Source organism: Puma concolor, chromosome C2, assembly GCF_028749965.1.
Source record: "Puma concolor isolate L17-30 chromosome C2, mPumCon1.1.hap2, whole genome shotgun sequence".
In the NCBI taxonomy this organism is placed as follows: domain Eukaryota; kingdom Metazoa; phylum Chordata; class Mammalia; order Carnivora; family Felidae; genus Puma; species Puma concolor.
The window spans coordinates 37,090,808-37,113,572 of record NC_141675.1 but is presented as its reverse complement, the minus strand read 5'-3'; the positions used below and the strand labels follow the sequence as shown (position 1 = coordinate 37,113,572).

General features: G+C 37.0%; 1 protein-coding gene across 3 annotated transcripts in view; it reads right to left on the bottom strand.

Moving 5' to 3' along the window:
* Positions 1–22,765, bottom strand: part of RASA2 (RAS p21 protein activator 2) — a 125,626-nt gene that overhangs the window by 52,004 nt on the left and 50,857 nt on the right. For all 3 annotated transcript variants that reach the window (XM_086674422.1, XM_086674423.1, XM_086674424.1), the window contains exons 5-6: positions 17,781–17,857; positions 808–891 (exon numbers count right to left, since the gene is read on the bottom strand). In XM_086674422.1, coding sequence (XP_086530548.1) covers positions 808–891; positions 17,781–17,857 — 161 coding nt within the window. The remainder of the gene's footprint in view (positions 1–807; positions 892–17,780; positions 17,858–22,765) is intronic.

Sequence of the window (22,765 nt, the reverse complement as noted above, 5' to 3'; positions counted from 1 at the left end):
TGGCAACCATTTTCTTTCTATAAAAACAGGACTTGGTTGTTTGCAAGTGTATAACACAACTCACTAAAGACCTTTCTTTCAAAGCATTCATTACTTTGTGTCATAAATATCTATTTAGGATTTATTCTTAGAACCTTAATTTTGTAATTCTTAAGTCAACTTTTAAAACTTAAAAATCTAATAATAATTCACTCTCCTATTCTGAATTCTGAACTCCAGGTTACGAACAGAAGCCAACCACTGATCATTTCAGTGTAATGAAGCACCTACTGTCAAAGAAGAAAATCATTTGTTAAGTCCATATACATACTGAATCTTCAGATTCAGAGATGTTTACATTTCTGGATAAAAATCAGTGTACTTATGGAAAATAAAGGCATGTTTGAAAACTGTTTAGAGGTAAAAAAATAAAATCTAATAATAATCCAATAAGCATTACCTACCAATGACGTGAATGTAGCTACAAAGTATTATGCTAAGTGAAATAAGTCAGTGAGAGAAAGACAAATACCATAATGATTTCACTCACATGTGGAATTTAAGAAACAAAACAAAAGAACAAAGGGGAAAAAAAGAGACAGAGGCAAACCAAGAAACAGATTTGTTAACTATAGCGAAAATACTGATGGTTACCAGAGGGAAGGTAGGGGGGCAGCTGGGGATTAAGGAGTGCACTTATGATGAGCATATACAAATATGTTGTATGGAAGTGTCGAATCACTATACTGTACACCTGAAACTAATAACACGCTGTATGTTAACTAATTGGAACTTAAATAAAAGCTGGGAAAAAAAAAAACACATTACCTAGAAGGGCCCACTAGAGAAACTGTTGCATAAGGGTCACAGCTTTGTCCATTTATGAGAGGCAACCCGTGACATGACACGATGCTAAGAAAGAATAAAAGAAAATTAATAGTATATTTAAGTTAAACAACATAAAGCATTATCTTTAAATACAAATCAATATATTCAAAGGGTTAAAGCTTTTCCACAGGTCTGCAGATGTATGCCTATATACCACCTACCTCAAATACATCTATTGTGCACTTATTCACTTATGCTACATTTCTCAAATAGGACTTAAAACCAGAACGCCATAATCAGTACTGAGACTACCAAATAATATTTAGCATAAATCCCCTGGCTAAGTATCCAGCAAGGTACATTTTGTGGTTTGATAATATACTAACACTGCTGTGGCTTCTCAACAGGAAAAGAATGTGTTGTGAACCTTAAAGGAGAAACTACAAACCAAGCTAGATCTATGGCATCACATCCTCTGTTGAAGCATGAATGAGAAACAAGGAAATGACTGTGGTTTCCCCTTCAAATCTGATTCATAAATAGAGGGCAAGTCTCCCACAATTCTGTAGTCTTTTATTCTGATTCTCAGTAACACAGCTCCTGTATCATTCTGTAGAAAATGTTTTAGACCTTAAAACCCAACATCTTCTAATCCACTCCATGGATAAAGTCACTGGTATTTACAGAGGACATAGAATCTAACCTAATGGTCTGCTCAATTTCCTCACTAAATATTATTGAGTCCACAAATGTAGTTTAGTATCTAAGGGTTTGCATTCCTTAATGCCTAAGACAAACTCATGAGAGTTGCTGAAAGCATTCTTTGTAGAAAGATGTGGGCTACTGAGCAACATCCTTATTTCTCTCCACAACCCACAGATCATATATGTGGGTGAAGTGCATATGGTGTGCTGAGTCAAGAAGAAATGATAATGACTCATTCGATTAAATTGGGTATAAAAAAATCAAAATTTAAAAATTCCCCTAACTAACCAAAGAAAGCACAGACCGAGATAATAATTCTGGGTATTAATGTTAGACTTAGGACAGTCAAATTTTCCAACTATGTTCTGTTTGAAACTGACAATCCTCAGGCCAACCGCAGGCTAATCCTCAAAATGATACCTGATTTTTATGTAGCATATTTGCATATTTGCACTTTATCCACTATTTTCACAAAATGTATCTAACTCCCACAACTGCCTTTGAGAAAAAACACCTTAAAGAAGAAAGTAAGGCTCAAAAAGATTATGTAAGAAATTAACAAAATAAGGCTGAAGAGGTACTACAACTTGTACAAAGTGGGCCAAGACTTAATTTCTACTTTCTTAACTGCTTCCCAAGTCCAGCATCTTTCTATGTTCCCTACTGCACCTTAATATATTGATTGTATTACTCTCTTCGTAATACCACATGTATCTCATGTAAACACTAATTATGAGAAATCTTAATTATAGAAAAGTCACTATAATTTTATGAGGTAGAAAAAAACTGAGAAAAATAGTTCATTATACACAGGCTTCTAGAAGAATACTTCACAAAACAAAACAATGATGCCCATTAATCCGGAAGTATGAATTTATAAAAACCATCAGAAGTGGTCTTTTAAATGTAAGACACTTTTAAAATTGTTTTCTGAGGGGCGCCTGGGTGGCTCAGTTGGTTAAGTGTGTGACTTCGGCTCAGGTCGTGATCTCGCGGTCCGTGAGTTCAAGCCCCGCGTCGGGCTCTGTGCTGACAGCTCAGAGCCTGGAGCCTGTTTCAGATTCTGTGTCTCCCTCTCTCTGACCCTCCCCCGTTCATGTTCTGTCTCTCTCTGTCTCAAAAATAAATAAACGTTAAAAAAAAAAAAAAGCATTAAAATTGTTTTCTGACAAATAGAAGTAATATTATTAAGTACAAATTATTTTATTTGCTACATATGTTATGAAATATTTTTACAACTATTCTAATCGGTAAATCAGTCTCCTATCATAAACATGAAGGAGTGAAAACAAATGCTGAAAATGAGCTTAGTATACTGAATTATCTTACATTTTGTTACTTTTTTTTTTAAGTTTATTTTTTTGAGACAGAGAGAGCAAACAAGCAGGGGAGGGGTAGAGAGAAGGGGAGAGAGAGAATCCCAAGCAGGCTCCATACAGTGCAGAGCACCGTGCAAGGCTTGAACCCACAAACCATGAGACCATGACCTGAGCCAAAATCAAGAGACAGACGCTTAACTGAGCCACCCAGGCGCCCCTTACATTGTTTATATATGACATTTGATATTAATGCATTTTCTAGAAATTGCAAAGGAAAATATATTTAGTCCAAACTTGTTTAAATACAGAATGACCTGGATCTTTTCCTTGAGGCTCTTTTTTTTTTTTTTTTTTTAAACTAAAAGACAAATGCTAATGTCTACATACAGCCAAGATGGAGGAACAGAGAATGGAATAACTGGGGAAAAAAAAAAAAAAAAAGAACAAAATCAGCAGCGCAGGACAGTCATCTCTGAGGGGAAAAGAAATGAAATGAGTCCCCAACTGTTCCCGAGAAGAAGAGGGAGAGTGGTCAGCTGGGGAAGACCAAAGTAACTAGATTTCCCAGACAGAATACTGGAGGAAAGAAAGCTACAATGAAACAAAGAAACTTCCAGAGAGCTGTATGAATCCCCCTGGAGTGTTCAGATGAGTGCTGGTAAGCATATGCCTGTGAGGAAACTACCTGAAGATGGGGAAAGAATCATTTGATTAGATTCCAGGGAATAATTCCTGAAGCCCACAAATGGCTAGCATACTAAGGCCCCACCAGCCATAGTATGAAACTTGGTAATTCACAGATGCTGTATCATTACTGAGAAACTATAATTCCTAGATTAAAGGTTGTATTTATTCCATCTAACAAGGCTTAAAAGCAAACCTCAAAGGAATCATATTGTTTCCAAGTAACTTGACTAGGTCTTCAAGCACACTGATAGAAATAATATCCAGAAACTTCAAAATGTCTACAATCCAACATAAAATAACTAGGAACACAAAGAATCAAGAAAACATGTGCCATGAGAGGAGAAGTAAATGAAATAGAGACTTAAAAAACAATAGGACACATCAATGAAACCAGGAGATAGTTCTTCAAAAAGATCAATAAAATTGATAAACCTTTAGCCAGACTCATAAAAAAAAAAAACTCCACAGAAATACAAAGGATTATAAAAGAATATTATGAAAAACTATATGTTAACATGCCAACAAACTGTACAACCTAGAAGAAATGGATAAATTCCTAGAAACATATAACATCCCAAAACTGAATCAGGAAGAAATAGAAAATTTGAACAGAATGGTTACCAGCAAGGAAATTGAATCAGGAATAAAAAAAACTCCTCCCAAAACAAAAAAACAGGATCAGAGGGCATCACAAGTGAATTCTACCAAACATTTAAAGAAGAGTTAATAATACCTATTCTTCTCTATTCCAAAAACAACAAATTCATTCTATGAGGCCAGCATTACCCTGATACCAAAACCAGATAAAGACACTACAAAAAAGAGAACTACAGGTCAGTATGTCTGATGAACACATAAAATCTACAAAAATCCTCGACAAAATATTAGCAAACTGAATCCACCAATACATTAAAAAAATCATTCACCATGATCAAGTGGGATTTATTCCTGGGATGCAAGGGTAGTTCAACATTTGCAAATCAATCAATGTGGTACAACATATCAACAAGAGAAAGAATAAAAACCATTTGATCAGGGGCGCCTGGGTGGCTTAGTTGGTAAAGTGTCCAACTTCAGTTCAGGTCATGATCTCATGCTTCATGGGTTCAGGTCCTGCCCACATCTGGCTTCGTGTGGAACCTGCTTGGGATTCTCTCTCTCTCTGCCCTTCCTCCTCTCGTGTGTGCTTTCTCTCAAAAATGAACATTAAAAACAAAACAAAACAAAACAAAACAGAGGCTCTGATTAAAAGAATGGGAAAAATATATACTAATACTAATCAAAAGAAAGCTGATTGATTCTCTGGATAATAACAACCCAAAAGTCCATCAGTAGGGGTCTGGTTGAATAACTGATAGTAAATCTATATGTTAGAATACTATGTAGATGTCAAAAAGAATAAGATAAATCTCTACTCTCTAATTACTTTGATATAGAGGGTAGGGGGTTGGGAATGAATGTGATACTTCTCCAAACACACTTTATAGAAGTTCTGACTTTAGAAACAAAAAATCTTTTACATTTCATAAGTAAAATTAAACTTAAGCAATTCTTAAAAGGAAAAAATTATGAGAAACCACTAAAAAAGAAAGAATTATTTCAATAGACTGGAACATAGTATTTGACTCTGTATCCTTAGAACAAATAGTACAGTAAGATCTCTTAAACTTCATTCAGCAACCTCACTGCCAGCAGTAATATTGGCATTATTATTTTGAATCTATTTTCTATATTATATAAGATAATGACAGTAATTGTTAGTGTTGTCAGGGATTAAGATTTTCAATATAATAAAGTCAAAGTTAGATTAAAAATCTTGTAATATTAAATTTAAATTAGAAACATAAAAGAAGGAAGGAAAGAAAGAAAAGAGAGAGAACAAAGGCAAAAGAAGGAAAGAAAGAAAGAAAGAAAGAGAGAGAAAGAGAGGAAGACTGCCATCCAGAGAGGCTATATTAATATCAGACAAAGCAGATTTCACAACAAAGAATAGTCCCAGGGATAAAGATCATCATTTAACAACCCTAAATGTTAAGCTCCTAGCATCAAAGTTGCAAAAGCAGCAAAAACTGACAGAATTACAGGGAGAAACGGACAAATCCACAAACAGTTGGAGATAGCAACATCCCCTCTCAGTAACTGATAACCAACATGACATAATTAACATTTAGTAAAAAAAATTCTACCCATGCAAAGCAGAAAACATATTAATTTCAAATGCATATGGAACATATACCAAGATTAAACAATACTTTGCGGACAAAAACAAGTCTTGGAAAATTTGTAAGTATTCAGATCATACAAAATTTGTTGACAACAGCAGAATTAAACTAGAAGTCAACAGGGGCGCCTGGGTGGCGCAGTCGGTTAAGCGTCCGACTTCAGCCAGGTCACGATCTCGCGGTCCGTGGGTTCGAGCCCTGCGTCAGGCTCTGGGCTGATGGCTCAGAGCCTGGAGCCTGTTTCCGATTCTGTGTCTCCCTCTCTCTCTGCCCCTCCCCCGTTCATGCTCTGTCTCTCTCTGTCCCAAAAATAAATAAACGTTGAAAAAAAAAATTAAAAAAAAAAAAAAAACTAGAAGTCAACAGCAAAAAGATATCTGGAAAATCCTCAAACACCTGGGAACAAAATAACTCACAAATAATCTGTGGGTTGAAGAATAAACAAAAGAAAAATTCTACAGCATTCTGAACTGCATTAAAATGAAAACTCAGCACATCAAAATTTGAAAGGTGCAGTTAAAACAGTACTCAGAAGAAAATGGATAGCACTAAACACCAACATTAGGAAAGAAGAAAGATTTTCAACCACTGTCTTCAGCCTCCATCACAAGAAACTTAGAAAACAAAAACAAATTAAACCTAAAGTAAACAAAAAATACAGTGGGAATCAGAAAACAAAAAATATACAAAAGTCAATGAACTCAAAAGCCATTTCTTTTTTTTTTTATTTTTAAAAAATCATTTATTTATTTTTGAGAGAGAGAGAGAGAGAGAAAGTGTGAGCAGGAGAGGGGCAGAGAGAAAGGGAGATACAGAATCTGAAGCAGACTCTAGGCTGTGAGCTGTCAGCACCGAGCCCGACACAGGGCTCGGACTCATGAACTGTGAGATCGTGACCTGAGCCAAAGTCAGATTCTTAACCAACTGTACCACCCAGACACCCCCAAAAGCCATTTCTTTCTTTAAAAAAAAATTTTAATGTTTATTTATTTTTGATAGAGAGAGAGAGATACAGAGCATGAGCGGGGGAGGGGCAGAGAGAGAGGGAGACACAGAATCAGAAGCAGGCTCCAGGCTCCGAGGTGTCAGCACAGAGCCCGACACGGGGCTTGAACTCACAGAAGTCAGACGCTCAACTGACTGAGCCACACGGGCGCCCCCAAAAGCCATTTCTTAAAGAAGGTCATTAAAATTGATAAACTTTAGCTACACTGATTAACAAAAATAGAGTATAGACACAAATTACCAACTTTAGGAATGAGCAACATGACATCACTATTAAGTCTACAGATATTAAAAGAGTAACTTGAATTACTTTATACCAAAGAATTGAACAACTCAGATTAAATGGTCAAATTTCTTGAAAGATACAAATTACCAAAGATTACTTTTAAAAAATCTGAATAGTGGGGCGCCTGGGTAGCTCAGGTGGTTAAATATAGCACCTGACACTTGATTTCTTCGGCTCAGGTCACGAACTCACAGTCCTGAGATCCAGGCTATGTTGGGCTCCATGTGGGTGTGAAGCCTGTTTAATATTCTCTCTCTCCCTTTGCCCCCCCCATCTCATGTTCCCAGTCTCTCAAAAAAAAAAGGGGGGGGGCTATGTACCTATTTAAAAAACTAAATTTCTTGTTAAGAACCTTCCCACCAAAAAATTAAAAAAAAACAAAACACTTCAGGCCCAGATGGCTTCACTGGTGAATTCTTATAATATTCACGTAAAAAAGAAATTATATCAATTGTATACAAACCACCAGAAAATTGAAAAAGAGAGATTACTTTCTGATTCATTCAATGAGGTCATTATTCTGATTCCAAAAACCAGACAAAGCCACTACAAGAAAACTATAGAGCAAAGTTCTTCATAAATGTAAATGTAAAAAACCTTAACAAAATTTTAGCACATCAAAGTTAACTATATATAACAATGATAATATAACATGACCAAGTGGAGGTTGGTTTAACTTCAAAAATCAATCCACAAAATTTACCATATTAACACATGAAATCAGAAAAAGCAGATCATTTGAAACATTCTCAGCAAACTAGGAACAGAGGGGAATTTTCTCAACCTGAGAAATGACAGCTAACACCATACTTAATGGTAAAAAAAAAAAACAAAAACAAAAAACTGAATGCCTTCCCCTTAAGATAAGAAATAAGACAAAGATATTTGCTCTCACATCTTCTATTCAACATCCTACTAAAATGATCAGGCAAGAAACAGAAATAAGCAGAACCCAGACTAAAAAGGAAGTAGTAAAACTGTCTATTCATAGATGACACAACTGTCCATGTATAAAATCCTACAGAATCTATAAACAAGCTAGTAGAACAAATCAGTGAATATAACAAGGTTGAAGAATACAAGTGTTTTTTTAAATTACTATGTACCAGCAACAAACATCCTCCTATTCATCTTGTTTCTTCTTTCTTTTTCTCTTTCTCCTAAAGTTCTTTTTCTCAGCCTGTTTCTATAAAATAAAAATTACTGCCTGGACTTCATGTCACCCAGTACCTATCTAATTTTTGTTTGTCTTTCCAAATGTCTTGACTTCCCTTTCACTCCTCACCCTACTGAAATTAGTTTTTTCTACATTCATCATTCTATGGAAACTCTCCTCATTAAAGTCCCCTGAGTGTTAAGTGCTATCTCTATTTTTCAGCGCTCTTCTTACTGGATTTCTTGGCTGCGTGAAACACTTCTGGCCACTCCTTCCCTCCTTCAAGACCTCTTCTCTCTTGGTTACATTTGTCTTCATCCTCCTAATTTTCCTCATATCACCTATCTGTCTTCCTCCTATTTACATAACCTCCCTCTAAGGCTGTTGTTGTTGCTGTTATTGTTAATCACATCCATTCCTATGGCCACAACTACCATCAGCCTTACATTTCTATATGAGATCTCACCAGAGAGTTTAAGATTTTTATATTGAAATGCCTGATGGAAATCCCTACCGAGATGTTCAAGAGCAGCTAAAACTCAACTCATTACCATCTCTTATTAAAGAAGTTCCTCCTTCAGAATTTTCTCTTTTGTTGTAAATACCACCACCCACCTAGCAACACCATCTAGAAATCTAGGAGCCACATTTAGATTCTTCTTTGTCCTCACTTTCTATATATAATCGGTAAGTTTTAGTGATGCAACTCTTTAAACGTTTCTTCGTTTGTCCTCTTTTCTCATTTTTGTAACTACTATTCTGAATCTATAATCTCTTACTTGGATCACCCTAACACCCTTCAAATTTATCTCTCAGTTTCTGTACTTACCACTGTCACAAATCTCATCTTTCTAAAATGCAAATTCCAGCCTACTTCACTGGTATCTGACCAGTCTCTTGAATCAAGCTTCATATGCTAGCAACATGAAACCGCTTTTAATTATTCTCCCTCACCATGTTTCTTCCTCCATACGTCTGCCTATATTGTTCTTTCCTTCTGGAAAACAAATCTCACTTTTTCTAGGCTAGCTACTTTCTATTCATCCTTTAAGAAGACAAATGTCACTTTCTTTCTTTGTTTAGTTGTTTCAAAGGTACTTAGTGCCTATTAGTGCCAGGCACTAATCACTGGGGTGATGAGGTGAATAAGACAAACAACATTCTTGCTCGCATGGAGCTGACAGTCTACTTGAAATAAGAGATAACAAGCAATAAAGCAACAAACAATAACAAGTGCTATGAAGGAAAAAGAATAGGGTGTCTTATTTTAAAGTGATGCTTAAGCTGAAACTTAAAGGATGAGAAAACCAGCTAGAAGCAGGATAGGCATTCCAGGCAAAAAGGAGAGCAGATGCTGATCTCTGAACAGGAAGAATATGTCACATTTGAGGAACTGAGACAAGGCCAGTGAATATATGAACAAGAGGAAGCAAGCCACAAGATGAAATCCAAGAGGCAGGCAGGGTAGGAACATGCTGCACCATGTGGGCCAAGTCAAGGGGCTTGGATCTTATTCTAAATGCAAGGGGAATCACTAAGTGTTTGAGCAGGAGAATGACATGATCTAATTTATGTCCTAAAAGATTACTCTGGGCTGCTACGAAGAGAATGGACTGCAGAGCAGAAGGCCAGCTAAGAAACTACTACAATAGTCAAGGTAATAAAATGTTGCTGGTTTGAAGTAAGGACATGTCAGCAGATGATAAAAATTAGAAAATTCAAGAAATATTTCATATAATCAATAAGAAGTGGATCCAACGTGTGGAGGGAGAGAGGAGAAAAGACTTTAAATGATTCCCAGGTGTCTGGCTAGGGTAAAAGGTGGATGGTGGTTCCAACTGCTAAGGCTATGGGAAGGAGCTATATAGATATGATAGTCAATGCTTCAGTTTTCAGGTGATAAATCTGCAATGTTGTGAGACATCAAAGTGGAGTTGCCAAAAAGGCAGGTGAACATCTGAGAGTGGAGCTCAGAAAAAAGACATGAGTTAAATGCATAAGGTATAGACAATTTTTTTAACTTATTTTGAAATGATTTCTGACTTTCAAAAAATTGCAAAATAATATATACAGTTTCTGTATACCCATCACCCTGTATTAACATTTTGTGTAACCAGAGTAAAACTACAGAAAGAGAAAAATAACACGGAAACAATGTTAGTTAATAATTATATTAACTAATCTTACAGACTTTACTCAAATTTTGTCAATGTCCTTTTTCTGGTCCAGGATGCAATACAGAATCTCACATTGCATTTAGCTGTCCTGTCTTCTTAGTCTCTTCCATCCTAAAACAGCTCCTTAGTTTTAACTCTTTGCCCCTTGATCCTGTCAGTACTAGCCAGTTCTTTTGTACAATATTCCTTAATTTGAATTTGATGTTTCCCTGTGATTAGATTGAGGTTATCTATCTTGGTGTCCTTCTCAATGTAGCATACCAGGTAGCCAGATGTTTATTACCAGTGACACTAACTTCAGTCACACAGTTAAATTGGTATCTATCAGACATCTTATGGTGGAGATTCTTTGAGACTATACAAGTATGCTGCTTGTCATCTGTTTACACCCACTTATTTAGCATCCATACATGCTGATTTTCTATTTCCATCATTTGTCCTACATTAATTAGTGAGAATTCTACTATAAGAAAAAGTAGTCCTTTCTCCCCAGTGTGTTTATTTATTTATATAGCAGCATTGGCTCATGGATATTTTATTCTATAGGCTTAAAACATTGTTTTTTAATTTTTAATATTTATTTTTTGAGAGAGACAGAGTGTGAGCAGAGGCGGGGAAGAAAGAGAGGGAGACACAGAATCCGAAACAGGCTCCACGCTCTGAGCTGTCAGCACAGAGCCTGATGTGGGGCTCGAACCCACAAACCATGAGATTATAACTGGAGCCAAAGTTGGATGCTTAACTGACTGAGCCACTCAGGTGTCGCTAAAAAAATATTTTTAATGTTTATTTGTTTTGAAAAAGAGAGAGAGCACAAGCAGGGCAGGGGCAGAGAGAGAGGGAGGGAGACTCAGAATCCGAAGCAGACTCAAGGCTCTGAGCTGTCAGCAGAGAGCCCAACATGGGGTTCGAACCCACGAACTGTAAGATCAAAACTTAAACTGAAGTCAGACATTCAACTGACTGAGCCACCCAGGCATCCCTATACTATAGGTTTTGATCTGTAATTATTATTATTATTTGATTTGATGCTCAAATTGTCCCAGTTTGGTTACATGGAGCTCCTTCAAGTTGGCTTCAATGTCCTTTCTACACGCCTTCATTATTTATTTGTAGAACTTTCTTACTTTCTGACTCCACATATGCTCTGAGCTCATCTTGTATTTTCCCTGCTCAAGTCCTGAAATCAGCCAATACTTTAAAAAAAAGAATCAGGTTCTCTTTATTGGAGCAGCTCTGAAATAACAGATAACACTAATACTAATACTAGAGCCATTAGCCACATGTGGCTATATAAATTTAATTAAAATTGGACAAAATTAAAAATTCAATTATTGAGCTCCACTAGCCATATTTTAAGTTTTTAATAGCCACATATGACCAGTAGCTACCATATTGGACAGTTAAGTTATAAACCATTTTCATCATCATTAAAAGATCTATTGGACCATACTGATTGGAGAATGATATTTAGATGCTCAGTATGTTCATTGTTGCTGGGATGACACTGCTTCCAGGTCTTCTGCATGAATAGAGCTAATATACATACACACTCACACAAACAACCCTGTAGCTATAAGAAAATTTCACTCTGAGAATTCTGCCTTCAAAGGAGAACAGAGAAATGGGGATGGCAGCTAGAGGAGGAGGGTGGAGATAAGGTTTGGGGAGGCATGCCTTTTTAGGATAGGAGATCCTAGAACATGTTTTACATTTTGAGGAGAACAATCTAAAAGAGAAGGTAAAGCTGATGAAACAGAAGAAGGAATAAGTGAAGGAGCAAAGTCCTTGAGTAGGGGAAACAGATGGAAATTCAGAGACCACCCCCAACAAGAGAGGGGCACCTCCTCTACTAGAACATAAAGACAAAACGATGGATGCCAATATAGGTTTGCAGATTTAGATTCAGGAAAATATGACCAATTTACAGATTGTAATGATGGAGAATCTCACAGGTGTTATTAGAGAGGCAGAGTAAAACTCCAGGGCAGTTACAAATAACCATGCAGGGTTTATGACCATGAATTTAAAGTAAAATCAGTCTTTTTTTATTTTCTCCAGCAATAATATTCAGGTGCAAACTGAACACAGAGAGACTAAGTTCATTTATACTAGGATTGTTCCAGATAAATAAGAAGGATGAATAAAAGAGCAAGGAAGTTGTTGGAAAAGTGCAAGAAAAAATGATTACAGGGATAGATCATGGAAAACAACCTAGAAGGAAGTGAAAAAATAAAAATGGGTAAGAACGTGGTAAAGATCAATGGGTAGAAGTCTTACTGAAATTTCAGAAATGTTGCAGTGAGGAGCTTCCAGGTCTGGAAGATAATAGTAACTGCTAGGATATGAACCTTTCCACACATTACCCCCCAACTGTAAATTCAGCAAGTAGCACAAAGAAAACAACACATAATACTATGCTTTCAGTGGTACTAAAAACCAGAATACCACAAACCTCTAAAAGTTGAGAAATCAACAATAAATTCTGCAAAGTTGCTATTGGAGCTCTGGTGTTGCAGGCCAAGGAGTATGGACTGTGGAGGTTCAAGTGAAAGAGAAGAGAAAGAAGAAAAGAATACAGACCATCATGTGCCCATACAAAGACCTACTTGTTAACATTTATAGCAGCTTTCTCTATAATCACCTCAAACTGGAAACAATTCAAATATCTGCCAAGTGATGAATAGAGAAACAAATTCAATACAATGGAATACTACCCATGAAGTAGCTTTAAAAACAATTTTTTTGGGGGCGCCTGGGTGGCGCAGTCGGTTAAGCGTCCGACTTCAGCCAGGTCACGATCTCGCGGTCCGTGAGTTCGAGCCCCGCGTCAGGCTCTGGGCTGATGGCTCGGAGCCTGGAGCCTGTTTCCGATTCTGTGTCTCCCTCTCTCTCTGCCCCTCCCCCGTTCATGCTCTGTCTCTCTCTGTCCCAAAAATAAATAAACGTTGAAAAAAAAAAAATTTTAAAAAACAATTTTTTTTAATCTTTATTTATTTTTGAGAGAGGGACAGAGTGTGAGCAGGGGAGGAGCAGAGAGAAAGGGAGACACACAATCCGAAGCAGGCTCCAGGCCCCGAGCTGTCAGCACAGAGCCCGATGCAGGGCTTGAACCCACGAACCACGAGATCATGACCTGAGCCGAAGTCAGATGCTCAACTGATTGAGCCACCCAGGCGCCCCATAAAGTAGCTTTAAATGAGAAAAAACAACCAGCAGAGGACGACAACACAGAGATAACATCGATGTTGGAGTTATCTGACAAAAATGTGAAAGCAGCCATCCTAAAAATGATTCAATGAGCAATTACATCTGAAATATGAAAAGTTTCAGCAAAAAAATAGAAAGTCATTAAAGAAAGAAAAGATATAAAGAAGAATCAAAAGCAAATTTTAATACTTAAAACCAAAAGAAGCTTGACAGATGGGCTTAACAGTAGAATGGAGGGGATGGAGGAAATAATCAGTGAGCTTAAAGACAGAACAGCAGAAACTACTCAATATGAACAAGGGAGAGAAAATAGACTGGGGGAGGGGAAGTGGGGGTGGGAAAAGCAGAACCTCAGGGACCTGTGGGACTATAATAGAAGATCTAACATTTATGCCATTGAAATCTCAAGAGAAGAGGAGAAAGATAGCAAGGCTGATGGAGTATTACAAGAAATAATGGCCAATAATTTCCCAATTTGGCAAAGGATGCAAACATACAGATTCAAGAAGCTGACTGAACATACCAAACAGGATAAACTCAGAGAAATCTATGTCAAAATACCTCATAGTGAAACTGAAACACATAGAAAACTAAAGGCAAAATCTTCAAAGTAACCAGGGAGAAAAAGTGCATTACCTGCACAGGAAATAGAATTACAGTGAATTCAAAAAACCACAGAGGCCAGAAGCAAGTGATATATTTTTCACGTGCTGAAAAAAAAAGAGCTATCAACCAAGAATTCTATATCCATTGAAAATATCCTTCAGGAATAAAGAAAAAAATCAAGACATTCTCAGATAAAGGAAAACTAAGACAATGTATCATTTATAGACCTACCCTAAAAGAACAGTAAAAGGAGATTCTCTAAACAATAAGACAGAGATAAAAGAAGGGATCCTAAAACAACAGGAAAGAAAAAAGAATATGGAAAGAGCAAAAATATGGGCAAATACAACAAACTTAGACTTCCCCTCTCTAATTGTTCTAAATTGTGTTAGATGGCTGAAGCAAAAATTGTAATACTGATGTGGTTCTTAATGTTTTCAGGGGAAACATTAAGATAATTATACTATAGAATGGTGGAGGGTAAAGGGATTTAAAAGAAGGTAAGGTTTCTACACTTTATTCTAACCAGTAAAACAGCAATACCAGTAGACTACAATAAGTTATACATGTATAATGTAATCCTAAAGCAACCACTAAAAAACTACACAAAGAGATAGAAAAACAGTATAGGTAAATCAAAATGGAATTCTAAAAAATGTTCAAGGAACTCAAAGGAAAAAGAAAACAGTAAAAGAGAAGAGAAAAACCAAAAAGTGGCAGATTTAAGCTTAACACATCAGTAATTACATTAAAAGTAAATGCTATAAATTCACTAAAGAAAAGACTGGCAGAGTGGGTTTTAAAAAGTGACACCCAACTATATTCTATCTATAAGAAACTACACAAAATTGGATGGATCTGATTGAAAAAGCCAATATCAAAAGGTTATATATGATAAGACTCCATTTACATAACATTCTTGAAATGACAAAAATATAGATATGGAGACAGATTAGAGGTTGCCAAAGGTTACAAATGTTAGTGGGGGAAGGAATGGGTGTGAGTATAACAGGGTAGCATAAGGAAGATATTTATTGTGACAGAAAGTTTACGTATCTTGATTGTGGCAGTTACCACAAATCTACACATACGATAAAAGATATACAACATACTGTACAGTAAACAAGGTCACTTTTCCAGTTTTTACATTGTATTATAGTTATATAAGATGTAATTATTGAGAAATACTGAGCGAAGGGTACACAGGACCTCTCCATACTTTGTAATTTCTTATAAATCTATGATTATCTCAAAAGCAAGAAGTTAAAAAAAAAATCAAACTGCCACAGTTCAAATCCAGGCTCTACCACTCCCTGTACAAACTTGGGCTCATTTAACCAATCTGTGTATTGTTTTATCACCTGTAAAATAAGGACAAGAGTATCTACCAAGTTATAATAATAAATAAATAATACCTAAAAAAAAGATTGAACTCCTGATATATGCAACAACGTGGATGAATCTCAAAAGCATTATGCTAAATGAAAGAGGCTAGTCACAAAAGCCTACATATTATATGAATCTGTCCATATGACATTTTGGAAAAGGCAAAACTATAGGGACTAAAATCAGATCATGGTTGCCTGGAACTGAGCATAAGGAGAGGGGACTGAACACATCTCTGAGTAATGTGTTTTATTAGAGTTTCGACTTTTGAAGTTGTGCTAATATTCTACATATTAAAAAAAATAGAAGTAAACAACAAGAATGGGGGCAAAATCCCATTAACCTGAATGCAAACAAACCAAACCAAATGAAACCAAACCAACTATTTCAAATGTTATAACATAACCAAAGTGAGCAGGGGAGGGAGTGGTGGAAAGGGACTACTCCACATACTTGCACTATATGCTTCTCAGTCTAGGGGGAAAAATACTGCAAACACATCTTGAGCTGTTTTTAGTAAGTAAATCCAAACTGAGGAACATTAAAAAAACAAAAACAAAAGGACTTCAAAAATCTCAACACCATAAAAGATAAAGAAAAGCTAAAAACGATTACTGGTTGAGGAGATTAAAGAGACATGTAAACTAAATGTAATACATGATCTTGGACTGGATCCTTTCTTGGAGAAGAAAAAATACCTTAAAGGGCGTTATCAGGACAGCTGACAAAAGTAAAATATAATAACTGTAGATTAAAGTACTGGAATATAAAAAGCATACATTATACTTTTTTTTTTAATTTTTTTTTAATGTTTTTATTTATTTTTGAGACAAAGAGAGACAGAGCATGAGCAGGGGAGGGGCAGAGAGAGAGGAAGACACAGAATCTGAAGCAGGCTCCAGGCTCCGAGCTGTCAGCACAGAGCCCAATGTGGGGCTCGAACTCAGACTGTGAGATCATGACCTTAGCTGAAGTCCAACACTCAACCAACTGAGCCACCCGGGCACCCCATACATTATACTTTTATTGTAACAATGTTGAGCCTCCTGAGTTTGATAATTGTATTACGGTTATTTAAGAGAATATACTTACTCTTAGGACTATACACTGATATATTAAGGATCATGATATATGCAACCTTCCTTAAAAGAGTTCTACGGGTACCTGGGTGGTTCAGTCGGTTGAACGTCCAACTCTTGATGGCAGCTCAGGTCATGATCTCACAGTTCGTGGGATCAGGCCCCATGTTGGGCTCCATCCTGATAGTGCAGAACCTGTTTGGGATTCTCTCTCTCCCTCTCTCTCTGCCCCTCCCCTGCTTGCACTCTCTCTCTCTCTTTCTCTCTCTCTCTCAAAATAAACTTAAAAAAAAAAAGAGTTCTAAAAAAAGTAATATTATATATTTAATAAACATAAATAAATAAAGAGAGACAGAGAGGAGGAGAGAGGGAGGGGAAAATGCCTCAAAGGGGCTGGGGTGTTCATAATAAGGAGAATAAATTATAGTCTAGAGAGAAACACTCACCCCACTGTAAGGTAAGTGGGTATGGTAGAAAACAGCATCTAATTGAGAAGGCAGTAAAGGAAACAGTAACTCAGGGGATATTCAGATTATTAGTTAATACAAAGAGAAAAAGAAGTCAGGGATATCCAGTAGTTTGTTGATAACACAGAGGAAAAGTTTGGGTGGAAGAGAAAAGAGAGAATTAGGCTTGAACAGATTTCCAGAGCAGTTAGAAGATTAGAGTCTGAACCTCAGAAAATGACTTGAGGGCAAAACAGGAATTTTTAAGTAGGTGACAATCAATACATTCTCAAGGTAGCCATTTAGTTTTAGTCCCAGGGTTCCTAATGCTCAACTCTGTGGTATCAGTCTCTTCTCTAGAGGCCCTCTAATAGGAAGCCTTTCCAATTCTCTTCTGCCAGGTAGTTAGACACGTTTATCCATGATCCTGTAACAGCCCCTTGCCTAACTCTATCATTTAACCCACATTCAATAAATAAGGCTGAATGAATTAATGACTTATCACAACCTGAGTAGACTAGACATAAGAAAACAAACTGGAAATCAACTTAATATAAGGAACAACACAGCAGAGTTTCATTTTTCAAAAAAGTTTCTGAAGTATATAAAATAAGGTGTGGGCTTAAGGTTCAAAGAATACAAAATGGAGAATTATTTCCAGTTGATTTTGGTAAAAGAAATATGCTTACTGTACAACAAGCTGCTGGCACACAGTTCCATTCTCTGTTATCAGTTCATTCAGTTTTAATTCAAGGTGAACTTTACCCTATAATGAGAAAAAAAAAAAATTGGCAAACTGAGTAGTCTATTTTGCTGACAAATTATTAAAGGTATGTACTTTTTCAAATGGTACCTAAAATATTTAGTTATTCACTAACTAAATTTGTGATCCCTAGCACATGGCTTTGCCCATATTAAGTACTCGTTAAATGACTAATAACCAACGATGTAGATCTAGTCAAATGCTTATATCAGACACGGCATTCAAATCTAAGAATGTAATCCCAGTTCAAAAAGTATTTATGAATCTCAATTACCATAGATTTTTTTAAAAAGGTAGCATTTATGTTTTAGGAAACTTTGAAATGAAAGCAAATTATAAAATATAGAATGCTTTTTCCAGAAAATCTAAACCATCAATAAGGATAGAGGCAGTATCATTATACGTCGAGAGAAATCATACAATTCTGAAAAATAAAACTAAGTTAGAGCTAGTAAGACTCAAGTTGTCAACACTTCTCTGAAAATTAAAGACTTATGGAATATCTACTATATTTTAGTAGTCACTCACTGTAGGGCTGGGTAGGAATCAATAGATATATAAGACAACAATCACTGCTTATAAGAAGCTCGCAATCTAGTGGGAAGACAATAAACAGAAGATAATATAGGACCAAGAGCCCTAATGAAAAAAATGGGATACCGAAAATAAATGAGTACTTTCTTAATTAGCTGTTAATAAATGGGAGTTGTAAAAATCCAGTACTACATATAAATTTAAAGCAAACTCAACTTCTCATGAAATGAAGGCATAGGGACAATACAATCTGGAGCTTGATATTTTCATGCTGCCACCAGTGATGAGCAATTCTAAACTGGTTACGAGCAATTCTGAAGTGGTTAAGAATCAGTCTTGGATTACCTCCACCCAGCTGACATGACAAATTCTCACAGTAGAGATTTCAGGGGTGTGATGTCTAGGGGCTGATGACGTAAGTAATTTCTTTTTTAAAATTTTTTTTTTTCAACGTTTATTTATTTTTGGGACAGAGAGAGACAGAGCATGAACGGGGGAGGGGCAGAGAGAGAGGGAGACACAGAATCGGAAACAGGCTCCAGGCTCCGAGCCATCAGCCCAGAGCCCGACGCGGGGCTCGAACTCCCGGACCGCGAGATCGTGACCTGGCTGAAGTCGGACGCTTAACCGACTGTGCCACCCAGGCGCCCCCCCCCTTTTTTTTTTTTTTTTTTTTTTGACGTAAGTAATTTCATCAGAGATAGGAAAGTTCATTATCAAGTCACTGTTCCTCTTTGGAATAACCCCTTTCAGACATTCTTTCACAGTAATCTAACCTGAATCGGCCTCATTATCTTATGAGGGTTTGCTCCGTAAGCGTGAATCTGAGGTGCATTAACTACAAAGCTCAGGGTTAGATGCGTAGTGAGGAGCAACAACACTGATTGGCGGATCTCAACACAAAAGTCTGCAAGAGAAAGCTAAGTTCTAAAGAAACAAAAGCATTAGCAGTAGTAAAATTGGAAGTTAGGTGGAACTGGAATTAAACTAAGCCAATTTTCCACTAAAAATTCAGGCACAACTATCGATAAATTCACATAAAATTTATAAAATTGGTCATTAATTCTACTTTAATATTCACAACCCCTACTACTAGACAATGACCCAGAAGAGGTTCATGATGTGTAGTAATTTTTAATATTACTCAACTCGAATTTTGAATCATCTTTGCTGTCAGGCCAGCATACGTGTGTCACTTACTAAGTGAGCCTAGCCAACTGCATCAACATTTGCAGCTCAAAGCAATTTTACTATTTTAACATGTATGCATTTAATGGTCGAAACTGTATGCTAACAAGGCACTCCCAACAGTCTCTCAGGAAATATCTAGGATCTATCCTAGTTCTAAAACAATTGAAACTATTAAAATAAGAGTAGGGAAAAAAAAAGTACAATAGTTCCATTCACAACTAAAAATCATAGCACTGCATCAAGTAAAGCCTAGAAATAAAAAATGTATATATTTAATGGGATTCTATGAGGAATCATTATCATTCAGTCAGAGCCTACCTAATACGTTCATTATTCCTACTGGCTGTTGAAGAGACCATTCCTCTGGTATTAGCAATAACATAATTGTGTATTTAACCTGGTCAAGAAAAGACTGGGGACAGAATAGGTAACCACAAGACATATACTGTCAGGGTGGAACACTAAAATTAAAAAGCATTATGGGGGCGCCTGGGTGGCGCAGTCGGTTAAGCGTCCGACTTCAGCCAGGTCACGATCTCGCGGTCCGTGAGTTCGAGCCCCGCGTCGGGCTCTGGGCTGATGGCTCAGAGCCTGGAGCCTGTTTCTGATTCTGTGTCTCCCTCTCTCTCTGCCCCTCCCCCGTTCATGCTCTGTCTCTCTCTGTCCCAAAAAAATAAATAAACGTTAAAAAAAATTTTTTTAAAAAGCATTATGAATTAGGGGCATCAGGGTGGCTCAGTTGGTTGGACATCTGACTCTTGATTTGGCTCAGGTCATGATCTTGTGGTTTGGGGTCGAGCTCTGTGCTGATAGCACGGAGCCTACTTGGGATATTCTCTCTCTCTCTCTCTCCCTGTCTCAGGGTCAAGCCTTGCGTACGGCTCTGCACAGATAACAGGGAGTCTGCTTGGGATTCTCCCTCTCTTCTTCTCTCTCTCAAAATAAAGAAATAAACTTAAAAAAAAAAGCATTATAAGTTAAATCAAGGAAATTATCATTTCTAAACTATGAAACACACTACCTCATTGTATACTTTAACATGAAAGTATGTACATGATACTTAGCAAAAGAAACAAGTTAGAAAATAGGGTGTATAATGTTAATTTGGAAAAATGAAACATACTATATATATTACTATATGAATTTACTACAAGTCATCTACTAAAACACTGACAGAAGTTATCTTTGGTTGGTAGGATTTCAGATTTTTTTGCTCATCTAGATTTTAAATATTTCTACTACCAAAGAGTCCTGTTTTTTAGGAAAAATAAAGTTTTAAAAAATTACTTGAAACTACTTTTCAGTATTAGAAACCCAAATCTATGAACATCTTAGAGAAAATATTTAGTATTCCTTAATATACATTCATACAAAAGTTTGGTTTTATTTACATCTGTCATCATTTTATAGATTTGGATTATAGCAAAACAAGTTAGGTATTTTTTGTTTTGTTTTGTTTTTGGAGAGGGTAGTTTTGGGTTCAGCAAAACATTTCCTAGTCTCCTCTGAAGCCAGGTGATAGTGGCTAAGGACAGCCATATGATACAATTTTGGCCAATAATATATAAGTAGAAGTTGCTGGTGGGGCATCTGAAGAAGCTTGTTGAATGGGACTCCCTAACTGCAGCAGTGGCTTGAGAGGCTGAAGAACTTAAACAAGGCAGTCTACAGTCTCATGGTGCTGGGCATATAAAAACTGGAGCCCAAGGCCCAACAAGGTAGAGTGCTACTGGCAAATACACAGGCTTTCTGTTGGAACCTCTGAAGGACTATGCCTAAAGAGTAAGAGTGAACAACACTGACCAGCCTGTACAAAGACCAAAACTGGGGTGCCTGGGTGGCTCAGTCGGTTATGAGTCTGACTCTTGATTTCGGCTCAGGGCACGATCTCACAGTTAGTGAGATCAAGCCCCATGTCAGATTTTGTGCTGATAGCAAAGAGCCTGCTTAGGATTCTCTCTGCCCCTCCCTAGCTTGTGTATGCATGCACACTCATTCTCTCTTTCCCAAAATAAATAAACGTTAAAAAAAAAGAAAGAAAAGAAAAACAAAACAAAACAAAAACAAAGACCAAAACTTAGCCTAGAATCAGCCAAACCCCTAACCTCTAGATATGCCAAAAGTAAAAAACTAAATCTTCGGGGCGCCTGGGTGGCTTGGTCGGTTAAGCATCCGACTTCGGCTCAGGTCATGATCTCACAGTCTGTGAGTTTGAGCCCCGCGTTGGGCTCTGTGCTGACAGCTCAGAGCCTGGAGCCTGTTTCAGATTCTGTGTCTCCCTCTCTCTCTGCTCCTCCCCTGTTCACGCTCTGTCTCTATCTGTCTCAAAAATAAATAAATGTTAAAAAAAATAATTAAAAAAAAAACTTTATAAAAAAACTAAATCTTCTCTGAAGGAAAAAAAACATCATCATCCACAGCTTCAAGTTATATCTAAACTATTTCATATTTTTCAATGTTCAGCATTCCATCAAAACTTATGAAGCATGCCAGAAGACATACACCAAAAACAAAAACGAAAATAAAAACCAGGGGCGCCTGGGTGGCGCAGTCGGTTAAGCGTCCGACTTCAGCCAGGTCACGATCTCGCGGTCCGTGAGTTCGAGCCCCGCGTCGGGCTCTGGGCTGATGGCTCAGAGCCTGGAGCCTGTTTCCGATTCTGTGTCTCCTGCTCTCTCTGCCCCTCCTCCGTTCATGCCCTGTCTCTCTCTGTCCCAAAAATAAATAAACGTTGAAAAAAAAAATAATAAAAAAAAAAAGAAAATAAAAACCAACAAAAAGCAGTCAATTTAGAGGAGATGCAAATGTTGGAGTTAACTGACAGAGGTCAAAATAACTGCTTAACGGGGCGCCTGGGTGGCTCAGTCGGTTGAGCATCCGGCTTTAGCTCAGGTCATGATCTCACAGTCTGTGGGTTCGAGCCCCACATCGGGCTCTGTGCTGACAGCTCAGAGCCTGGAGCCTGCTTCAGATTCTGTGTCTCCCTCTCTCTGCCCCTCCCCTGCAAACGGTCTGTCTTTCTCCATCTCTCAATAATAAATAAATGTTAAAAAAAATTTTTTTAAATAGCTGCTTAAAATATTTACTAAGGTAGACAACAAAATGAAAAAGCCAACAAAACACTGAAAACTATAAAGTGTATCAAATGAATAATTTAGAATCAGGCAATAAAATAACCACAATGAT